This window comes from Gnatocerus cornutus, chromosome 4 (genome assembly GCF_029298725.1).
Source record: "Gnatocerus cornutus isolate USDA-ARS CGAHR chromosome 4, icGnaCorn1.1, whole genome shotgun sequence".
Lineage (NCBI taxonomy): Eukaryota > Metazoa > Arthropoda > Insecta > Coleoptera > Tenebrionidae > Gnatocerus > Gnatocerus cornutus.
Window position 1 is genome coordinate 8,072,296 of NC_142236.1, and position 12,090 is coordinate 8,084,385.

The following is a 12,090-nucleotide window of genomic DNA, read 5'->3' on the forward strand; positions in this document are numbered from 1 at the left end:
AATAAATTCAAAATTTTGGATTAACCTACGTAAGTTTGTTAATTTTTAAAGTAGAGTAATGAAATTTGGTGCATTTATTACCTGGAATTTGCTTATTTATTGCATTAAATTAGAAACCTATAGAACACAAAGCAAAATTTAGAATATTTTATTTTTAGAATAAATTCAAAATTCTATTTTTTTGTAACAACTTCTGAAAATCCCACATTTCTGTAGGCAAAATAGTGAAATTTGGTCAATCTGTTACTTTATATGCTTTTCATTGCACCAAATTAGAGTTATAAGACGGAGCAAAATTTTAAGAATTTTTCTTTTTCGGACGAATTCAAAAATCAAAACTTTTTGTATAACCTGCAAGTCCAACATTTTTATAGTTAAAGTTGTGAAATTTGGTGGACTCATTACTTTAGATTTGTTGATTAATTGTACTGAATTACTGATCTTCAGAACGAAATTAAAGAAATTTCAAATTTTTCATTTAAAGGCTAAACGCAAAAATTTAAAATTTTGGATTAACTTCTATAAGTTTATTAATTTTTAAAGCATAGTAATGAAATTTAGTGCATTTATTACGTGGAGTTCGCTTATTTATGGTAAATTAGAGAGTTATAGAAACAAAGCAAAATTTAGAAAATTTTGTTTATCGGATAAATTCTAAATTCTTTTTTTTTTAATAACAAATTCTGTAAATCTAACATTTTTACATTTTTACAGCCAAAGTAATGAAATTTGGTCAACTTATTACTTTATATGCGTTTATTCATTGCAACAAATTAGTGTGTTATAAGACGGCCCAAAAATTTTAAGAGTTTTTATTTTACGGACGAATTCAAAAATCAAAACTTTTTTGCAAACTAAATCCAACATTTTTAAAGTTAAAGTTATGAAATTTGGTGGGCTCATCACTTTAGATTTGTTGATTATTTGTACTAAATTACTGATTTTTAGAACGTAATTGAAGAATTTTGGAATTTTTCGTAGACCCAAAAATCCAAAATTTTCGATTAAATTTGGTAGGTTTATCAATTTTTAAGTTAATATCGTTATATTTGGTGGACTAATGATCTCAAATATGACAATTAACTATCCTAAATTTTAAAATTTTAACACAAGGAAAAAGAGTTTTAGGATTTGTTATTTTAAGGACGAATCTAAAATTTATTTTTTTTTGCTAATTATGTAATTTCAACATTTTTACAATTAAAGTAATGACATTTGTTATTGCATAAGCTATTACTTTAGATGCGTTTGTTGAAAATAGTAAATTACTGAATTGAAGAATAAAACTCAAGAATTTTGAAATTTTTATGGACCCAAAAATCCAAAATTTTCGATTACATTTTGTGAATCCATCAATTTTGAAGTCAAAATCATAAAATTTGGTAGACCTCAAATAGGACTATTGACTAGATTAAATTACAGAATTTTAGAACAAGGAGTAAAAATTTTAGAATTTTTTTTATCTGATGGATGAATACAAAAGTCCACCAGTTGTTTAGACAACACAATTAAAATTGGTGGACTAATTACTCTAGATACGATTATTACAGGATTTTTGAACAATGCACTGAAATTTTAGAATTTTTATACCAGAGACGAACTCAAATTTCAATTATTTTTTTTTTATATTCTGTCATTTCTACATTTTTAAAGGTGATGTTATGAAATTTGAGGGGCTGATGGCATTAGATCCGACTATTAAGTGTACCAAACTACAAAATTTTAAAACAAGAAGTATAAATTTTGGAAATTTTTATTTGTAGGTTTAATACAAACATTTTTAGTTTGCCAATTTTAACGAAAACGCAACAGAATTTGGTGGATTAATAATAGCTTTATATGCGATTATTGAATGTACTGAATTGCAGAATTTCAAAAATGGCAAAAAGTTTTTTAAAAGTGCTTCAACAACAATTTCCTTCTTCAAGTTTATAGTTTTCGTTTTTTCACAATTTTGTTGGGTTTTTAGGTCATTTATATAATTTTTTTATTTTCTTTTACTTAAGTTCAGGTGACACTTGAATTTTTCAGATTCTTCAAGTTTAACAAAATTTGACAATTTTTTAACATTTTTGATTTAATTGAATTTCCCGAAATTGTTTGAATCTTTATATCTCATTTTGATTCTTTGAATCTGTATAATTCGATCTTTTTCTGTGTTTAAAATATTTCACTTTTTCAGAGCTTCAAAATTTTTTAAGTTTATTCAAAAATTTTAGTTTTCCCAAATCAAATTTTTCAAAATTCTTTGATTTTTTTAGCTTTTTTTTTCAATTTATTGGGAAGTTTTTTATAACCTTTTTCATTTCTTTGAATCTCTTTTTTTTTGCTTTATATTAGTTTAAGTTTTAAAAATTTTTAGTTTTTTCAAAATTTGAAGAAATGTGACTTGAATTTTCAAGAATCTCGTATTAATTTTTTTAAATTTCTTGCATTTTTTGGATTTTTTCAATTCATTCCTTCTATGCACTTAAGTTAAAATATTTTCAAGCCGTTTATATAATTTTTTTTATATTTGATTACTCAAGTTTTGAAAAATTTAAATATTTTAAACTCCCAAATTCCAATCTTCAAGTTTTCCACAATTCGACAAATTTTTAAGATTTTTGATGTCAAATAATTTTTAGAAATTGTTTCAATCTTAAAGCCTCTCATTTTAACTATTTGTATCTTTTGAATTCGTTCTGTTTGTGCATTTTAGACTTTCAAAATTATTATAAATTTTTGCAAATTGTGGCGGTTTCAAAATCGCGACTTTTCTTCCGCCCACCTTCAACCAACCTCGTGTTCCTTCATGACAATGTGTTAAATTGGGTCTGCTTTACCGCCCCCACAACCATTCTGCGGTTTTCTACACCCATTATATCACTATTTCACCGCCAATGGAGCTTCCCGAAGACACTTTCCTCGATTTTCCGCCATTTCTCACTTCAAACCTTCTTCCAGGTATAGAGACGAAATTCGCCGGCTCCAGCTGCAACGACCTCGTCATCGTCGACAGCTCCGGCTCCACGATAATCAGCGGCCACTTCGACAAAAGCATCCGATTTTGGGACACCCGCACGGAGTCCAGCGCCAACAACATCCTGTTCAACGGCAAAGTAACATCATTAGACTTAACCCGAGGTAAGTCCTGCAGTCGTTAAATGTACCCAGGTGAGCCGATCCGGGGCGCTTCTAATTGTAATTGTAAATTCCGGCTAATGCCGGAAAAGTCGAGTGTTGAGGCGTTCATTGTGCGCCGAGAAAACTCACTAATGTAAACTAATTATGCAAATTTCGTCACCTGATTAAATAAATCTAACTTCCTCACGAACGCTCGCCACGCCCAAAACGGAAATAAAAACAGACGAGTTTGCACGGCGACTGCATAAATTTTTGGACGCTTGAATTGTAAAGCACACATTTTGCGCGGGCAGTGCGGAAAAACCTGCAACCGGGCGGCAAAGAATTAGATCAGTGGCGCCATCTATTAGATTCGAAAATTGAAGTGACGTTGTCAAAGAATTGTCAGACTCGCACTGAAACGGCTGCTGTTGCGCCGTAAAATTTTATTTTCTTTTTTGCTGTTGTTACAAAGTTTGTTTTCGATGCGTTAATAGAAATTTTTATATCGGATGCGTTAATAACTTTGTTACCAAAATTGTATTAATTACGCAAATAGGAAAAATAGCATTAAAAACTCGTTTTTCCTAATTTATATATTAAACATTTTCAAGTTGCTATGGAAACAAAGCTATTATAGCATTCCGTATCGAACTGGGATATTATAGCACTGAAAACGAATGCGAAAATAGCGAAAATAGCTCTGTTACAAGAACAAATTAGAAAAATAGCATAAAAACCTCGTTTATAAGGCCTTTAAGGCACTCATCTATTATAAAACTCTCGGCTTTGCTTTAAAATTTTCCTTATGAAAACTGTTTGTGTTTTAATATACGCCTATTATTTTGTAATTTGCTCTTGTGGAAAAGCGACTAGTGGCGCATCTCGTGGAAGTCAAGCGAACTCCATACTTACTAAATATCAGAAACATTGTCAATTAATACGTGGGATTTTATCATCAGTCGTAGAAAAAGTATAGTTTTTGATTTCGTTTGGAACAGCTACTCTTACTCTGGAAAAATTATTATGGCTCTTCAGCACATGCCGCTTTTTGCCGCGCCGTAAAATTTTACTCTTACAGTTGTTCGAATGTAAATAACCATTTTCTAATTTTCTATTCTTACAAAGTTTCTTTGCAGTACGTTAATAGCAATTTCCACATTCAATGCGTTAATAACTTTGTTACCAAAATTGTATTAAATAAGCAAATAGCAAAAGTAGCATTAAAAACTTGTTTTATAAAACTCAAAAACGCACTTTTAATACTAGTTTTATGAAACTCGTTTTGTAATATACTATTTTCTAATTTGCCGTTGTGAAAAAGCGACTAGTGGCGCACCTCGTGGAAGTCAAGCGAACTACATAATTATTAAATGTCAGCAAAAGTTGTCATTTAATTCGTGCGATTTTATCATCAATCGTAGAAAAAGTATAGTTTGTGATCTCGTTCGAAATAGTTATTCTTACTCTGGAAAGATTATTACGGCTCTTCAACACATGCCGCTTTTGTCGCGTCGTAAAATTTTCCTACTTACAGTTGTTCGAATGTAAATAACCATTTTTTAATTTTCTGTTCTTACAAAGTTCGTTTTCAGTACGTTAATAACTATTTCTACATCGGATGCGTTAATAACTTAGTTGCCAAAATTGTACTCCTTAAATAAGCAAATTGCAAAATAGCATTAAAAACTTCTTATATAAAAGTCAAAAACGCACTTTTAATACAAGTTTTATGACACTCGTTTTGTAATATACTAATTTCTTAATTTGCCGTTGTGAAAAAACGACTAGTGGCGCATTTCGTGGAATTCAAGCGAACTACATAATTATTAAATGTCAGCAAAATTGTCATTTAATTCGTGCGATTTTATCATCAGTCGTAGAAAAATTATAGTTTGCGATTTCGTTTTTAATAGCTACTCTTACTTTAAAATTATTGGGGCTCTTTAGCACATGCCGCTTTTTGTCGCGCCGTTAAATTTTCCTACTTACATTTGTCCGAATGTAAATAACCATTTTATAATTATCTGTTCTTACAAAGTTTGTTTTCAGTACGTTAATAGCTATTTCCACATCGAATGCGTTAATAACTTTGTTGCCAAAATTGTATTAAATAAACAAATAGCAAAAATAGCAATAAAACTTGTTTTATGAAACTTCAAAACGCACTTTTAATACTAGTTTTCTGAAACTCGTTTTGTAATATACTATTTCCCAATTTGCCATTGTGAAAAAGCGACTAGTGGCGCATCTCGTGGAAGTCAAGCGAACTACATGATTATTAAATGTCAGCGAAATTGTTATTTAATTCGTGCGATTTTATCATCAGTCGTGGAAAAAGTATAGTTTGCGACTTCGTTTGGAATAGTTACTCTTACTCTGTAAAAATTATTGCGGCTCTTCAGCACATGCCGCTTTTTGTCGCGCCCTTAAATCTTCCTACTTACAGTTGTCCGAATGTAAATAACCATTTTCTATTTCTCTGTTTTTACAAAGTTCGTTTTCAGTACGTTAATAGCTATTTCTACATCGGATGCGTTAATAACTTTGTTACCAAAATTGTAGGAGTATTTAATAAGCAAATAGGAAAAACAGCATTAAAAACTCGTTTTATAAATCTTAAAAACACTTTTAATACTAGTTTTATGAAACTAGTTCTGTAATATCCTATTTTGTACTTTACTGTTACGGAAAAGCGACTAGTGGCGCATCTCGTGGAAGTCAAGCGAACTACATAGTTACTAAATATTAGCAAAATTGTCAATTATTTCGGGCGATTTTATTATTGGTCGCAGAAAAAGTACAGTTTGCGATCTCGTTTGAAATAACTATTCTTACTCTGGAAAGATTATTACGGCTCTTCAGCACATGCCGCCTTTTGTCGAATCGTAGTATATTTCTACTTACAGTTGTCCGAATGTAAATAACCATTTTCTATTTTTCTGTTCCTACAAAGTTTGTTTTCTGTGCGTTAATAGCTATTTCTACATCGGATGCGTTAATAGCTTTGTTACCAAAATTGTATTTAATAAGCAAATAGCGAAAATAGCATTAAAAACTTGTTTCATTAATCTTAAAAACTTTTAATAATAGTTTTATGAAACTAGTTCTGTAAAATTTTATTTTGTACTTTGCTGTTGCGGAAAAGCGACTAGTGGCGCATCTCGTGGAAGTCAAGCGAACTACATAGTTACTAAATATCAGCAAAATTGTCAATTATTTCGGGTGATTTTATTATTGGTCGCAGAAAAAGTACAGTTTGCGATCTCGTTTGAAATAACTATTCTTACTCTGGAAAGATTATTACGGCTTTTCAGCACATGCCGCTTTTTGTCGCGCTGTAAAATCTTTCTACTTACAGTTGTCCGAATGTAAATAACCATTTTCTATTTTTTTGTTCTACAAAGTTTGTTTTCAGTACGTTAATAGCTATTTCTACATCCGATGCGTTAATAACTTTGTTACCAAAATTGTTGGAGTATTTAATAAGGAAATAGGAAAAATAGCATTAAAAACTCGTTTTATAAATCTTAAAAACACTTTTAATACTAGTTTTATGAAACTAGTTCTGTAATATCCTATTTTGTACTTTACTGTTGCGGAAAAGCGACTAGTGGCGCATCTCGTGGAAGTCAAGCGAACTACATAATTATTAAATGTTAGCAAAATTGTCATTTAATTCGTGCGATTTTATTATCAGTCGTAGAAAAAGGATAGTTTGCGATTTTGTTTGGAATAGCTATTCTTACTATGGAAAGATTAATACGGCTCTTCAGCACATGCCGCCTTCTGTCGCGCCGTAAAATCTTTCTACTTACAGTTGTCCGAATGTAAATAACCATTTTCTATTTTTTTGTTCTACAAAGTTTGTTTTCAGTACGTTAATAGCTATTTCTACATCCGATGCGTTAATAACTTTGTTACCAAAATTGTTGGAGTATTTAATAAGGAAATAGGAAAAATAGCATTAAAAACTCGTTTTATAAATCTTAAAAACACTTTTAATACTAGTTTTATGAAACTAGTTCTGTAATATCCTATTTTGTACTTTACTGTTGCGGAAAAGCGACTAGTGGCGCATCTCGTGGAAGTCAAGCGAACTACATAATTATTAAATGTTAGCAAAATTGTCATTTAATTCGTGCGATTTTATTATCAGTCGTAGAAAAAGGATAGTTTGCGATTTTGTTTGGAATAGCTATTCTTACTATGGAAAGATTAATACGGCTCTTCAGCACATGCCGCCTTCTGTCGCGCCGTAAAATCTTTCTACTTACAGTTGTCCGAATGTAAATAACCATTTTCTATTTTTCTGTTTTTACAAAGTTCGTTTTCAGTACGTTAGTAGCTATTTCTACATCGGATGCGTTAATAACTTTGTTACCAAAATTGTATTTAATAAGCAAATAGGAAAAATAGCATTAAAAACTCGTTTTATAAATCTTAAAAACACTTTTAATACTAGTTTTATGAAACTAGTTCTGTAATTTCTTATTTTGTACTTTACTGTTGCGGAAAAGCGACTTGTGGTGCATCTCGTGGAAGTCAAGCGAACTACATTATTACCAAATGTCAGTGAGGTATTATAATGACTCGTAGAAAAAGTGCAATTTGTGATTTCGTTTGAAATGGTCATTCTGCACTGGTGACATTTTTTTTTCTTTTTAGATGGAAAATATCTCATATGTTGTGTCCGCGACGACACGCTGAAGCTTCTGGATTTGAGGATGAACCACGTGGTGAAATCGTTCAGGTCAGTACTAATGATAATTTACCACAAAGTTACGAAAGTTTCCTTCTCATCATTACGTAGGAAAATTGAAGGTGTTGCTCGATAATTATTGATCATTGAACTCGTGTGGTTGTGGCGGTGTTTTGATTTTGTAATGTTTAATTTCATGTACGCCTCGCAACATGTGGAAATGAAGATTGGAATTTGATAAAAATGCCTTCATGAATTGAGGAAGTCAGAGATAGGCGAACAAAGTCTGTAATATTGTAAAGATATAAATCTTTTCTGGTGTGGCAACAAACAGACGTGGAACATGACAGGAGGGATTATTTTCAAAAGACTGGTTAAGAAACTTGAAAGAAGCGTGCGGGTTTTTTTTGTTTGGATTGTTGGAAAAATTGGAGTTTTGACACTTTTAAATTCAGCTCAATGTCAAAACTCGTTTCTGTAATGCGGCTTTAGAATTACGTTATTCTCTGATTAAAAAGCACCAGAACAGAACAAGTGAACAAAAAACACCAAAAATCGTGCTGGAATGAGAAGTCACTGAAAATCGTTTAAGAATGGCTCATTGCAGTACGATTTTTGGTGAATGAAGTTTTGTGCCAACTTGGTGCTAGCTTGACTTTTGAAGAAAAATTTGAAATATTTAAAAGCTGTCAAGTAGAAAATTGGATGTCTATAGCACGAAAATGATCAAAATTACAAATTTAAAGAAGATTTTTCAATTTTTGGTTTGACTTAAAAACAAAAATTTCTAAAATTAGTTTCTTTTGCTCTATGATTTTGACATTTAGCACAGTGACTTAGAATGGTAGATGGAGCAAGTCCCCAAAATTTTAAGCCTATGACTTCACATTTATCAAAATTATAAAATTTTATATAAAAATTTGACATTTTTTGTTTCTTTATAAACGAAAATCTCTAAAATTTGCCTCTTCCGTTCTATAATTTTGACATTTTGATTGATCAATAAATAGGGCACAAAGAGCAATTTCTCGAAATTGTATGGATTTTTTAATAAAAAGATTTGAAAATTTTGGTTCGCCTTAAAAATGAAAATTTCTAAAATTAGTTTCTGCTGCTCTATAATTTTGATATTTAGCGGACTTAATTTGTAAAGCACAAGTAGCGTTTTTTTTAAATTATATGTCAATACCATTTCAAATACAAAAAGTACGGATTTAAAAAAAATTAATTTTTGGTTCGCGCCAAAAACAATAATTTCTGAAATTTGTTTTTTAGTTTTACAATTTTGACATTTGGCACAAGTAATTTTTGGGGACAAATAAAATAAATACATCTCAAAATTATATGTTTATATTACGAAATTTAACAAAATTTCGAATTTTAACAAAAAGATTTGGAAATTTTTGGTTTGTTTTCAAAACAATTTTGTTTAAATTTGTTTTTTTTGCTTATGAGATTTGGCTTTATGCTTTTGACATTTATAACAGTTAATATTCAGAGCACAAGGAGCAATCTTGCGAAATTGCATATCTATAGCACGGAAATTACCAAAATTCAAATTTTTAAAAAAAATTTGGAAAATTTTGATTAGCTTAAAAACGAAAATCTTTTATATTAGTCTCTTTTGCTCTATAATTTTAACATTTAGCACAGATACTAAGTTGACCAACAAGAGTAATAACTTGAAATTGTGTGTTGATATCACATCAATTTTCAAAAATACGGATTTTAATTAAAAGATTTGGAAATTTTTGGTTTGCCTTAAAAACATTTTTTTTAAATGGTGTAATTTTGACATTTTCTGAAAATAATTAGTATGGTACAAAGAGGCAACTCGAAAATTGAACTTTAAATTTACCAAATTTATAAAATTTTATATAAAAAATTGGACATTTTTTGTTTCTTTATAAACGAAAATTCCTAAAATTTATCTTTTCTGTTCTATAATTTTGACATTTTGATCAATAAACAGGGTACAAAGAGCGATTTTTCGAAATTGTACGTCAATTGTACGAAAATTACCAAAATATAGATTTTAATAAAAAGATTTGAAAATCTTTGGTTCGCCTTTAAAATGAAAATTTCTAAAATTAGTTTCAGTTGCTCTATAATTTTATTATTTAGCAGACTAAATTTGTAAGGCACAACTAGCGATATTTTGAATTTATATGTCAATACAATTTAAAATACAAAAAGTACGGATTTAAAAAATTGAATTTTTGGTTCGCCCCAAAAACAAAAATTTCTGAAATTTGTTTTTAAGTTTTACAATTTTGACATTTAGCACAAGTAATTATTGGGGACAAATAAATATATCTCAAAATTATATATTTATAGCACGAAATCTACCAAAATGTCGAGTTTTAATAAAAAGGTTTAGAAATTTTTGGTTTGTCTTGAAAATATTTTTTTTTTAAAGTTAGTTTTTTTTGCTCTATATTTTTGACGTTTAGCACAGCTAGTAACTAAAACACAAAGAGTAATCCTGCGAAATTGCATATCTATAGCACCGAAATTACCAACATGACGGATTATAATAAAGAGATTTGTTGTGTTTTTTTTTAAACGAATATTTCTAAAATTAGGCTTTTTTGCTCTATACTTTTGACATTTAGAACAGTTAAAATTCAGAGCACAAAGAGCAATCTTACGAAATTGCATGTCCATAGCAAGGAAATTATCAAAATTCGAATTTTTAAAAAAATGTAGAAACTTTTGGTTCGCTTTAAAAACGAAAATTTTTTATATTAGTTTTTCTGCTCTATAATTTAGCAGACATTTAGCACAGATAATTAGTTGACCATCAATTTTCCAAATTACGGATTTTAATTAAAAGATTTGGAAATTTTTGGTTTGCCTTAAAAACGAAAATTTTTAAGAATGGTGTTTTTTGCTTTACAATTTTGACATTTTTCACAAATAACTAGTAAGGCACAAAAGGCAACTTCAAAATTGAATGTCTATAACAATAAAATTGTCAAAATAAGGGATTCTAATAAAAAAAATGGAAAGTTTGGTTTACTTTTAAAACGAAACTTTCTAAAATTAGTTTCGATTGCTCTATAATTTTGACATTTAGAGCAGCTAATTTCTAAAGCACGAAGAGCAATCTTGCAGAATTTCATGTCTATAGCACGGAAATTACCAAAATTAGGAATTTTTAAAAAAGATTTAAAAAATTTTGGTTTCAAAATTGTATGTCTATAGTATATAAATTACCACAATAAAACGAAAATTTTTGACATCTGGCACAATTGATTACTGCAACACAAAGAACAATTTCTAAAGTTTGCATGTGAATGGCACTCACATTTAATAAAAAAGTTCGGAAATTTTTGGTTTGCTTTAAATTCAATTTTTGTTTAAATTGCCCTATTGCTCTATAATCTTGACATTTAGCACAGTTAATTAGTAGTTAATAAAAGGATTTCTCAAGATTGTCTATGTCAATAGAACATAAATTATCAAAATTACGACTTAAATTACAACTTAAAAAATAAACATTTTTAAAAATTTGTTTTTACTGCTCTACAATTTTAATATTTTGTGGTTAATTTTGTAGGAAAAAATGTTTAATTCCTGTATTACATTAAATTTTAGATTATATTTTTTGATTACAACATTCTTGAATATTTGGAGATTTTGGCGGACCTCTTTTGAACTTTTGGACAGTCCTGGATTCTTAAATTTTTAAAAGAACTTTAGAAGCTACGTAGAACTTGGTTGTTGTTTATCCGAAAATAATTAACTAAAATATTTAACACCAAATCTTCGCTCGATACGATCAAACGCCAACAAACCTTATAGAGAACACATCTTCTTCCAATCTTCTCTCTGCCTCCTCCCTGTTTTCCAATAAAATTCAGATAATTTATATCATCGTGAAACTAGCTGACTGCTCTGGTATTTTTAAAGCCGGTTCATAAAGCTCGTCGCTATCTTTCGTTCGCCTTTGAATTTTCAGTCTTTTGAGCGACTCAGTAGATACGCTCAATCGTTCCTTAATCCTGACGAAATAACGACAATTCGCTTTGAGTTCCTATCTCAAACTGCGCCGTTATCGAACCAGAATATCGCACCCTATGATGTACTCCCATTTCGATCGTAAAGTTGCATTCAAGCGAATAGTCGGAATCCAATAAACATCTTTTTAAACAAGTTATTCTATATAGACCGAATATACGTAAAGCGAATGAAATTTATTTGAACACGGACGCTTTGATGGCAGGAGTTTTCCACTTTTTCTATTGGCAATGTGTGCAATTTGGGGAAACATGACTGAA

The 12,090-nt window shown here is 29.8% G+C and overlaps 1 protein-coding gene across 3 annotated transcripts in view; it reads left to right on the plus strand.

Annotated features, from left to right (window-relative positions):
• Positions 1-12,090, plus strand: part of Atg16 (Autophagy-related 16) — a 510,049-nt gene that overhangs the window by 481,552 nt on the left and 16,407 nt on the right. For all 3 annotated transcript variants that reach the window (XM_088034516.1, XM_088034515.1, XM_088034517.1), the window contains exons 10-11: positions 2,947-3,126; positions 7,774-7,858. In XM_088034516.1, the coding sequence (XP_087890642.1) occupies positions 2,947-3,126; positions 7,774-7,858 (265 nt within the window). The remainder of the gene's footprint in view (positions 1-2,946; positions 3,127-7,773; positions 7,859-12,090) is intronic.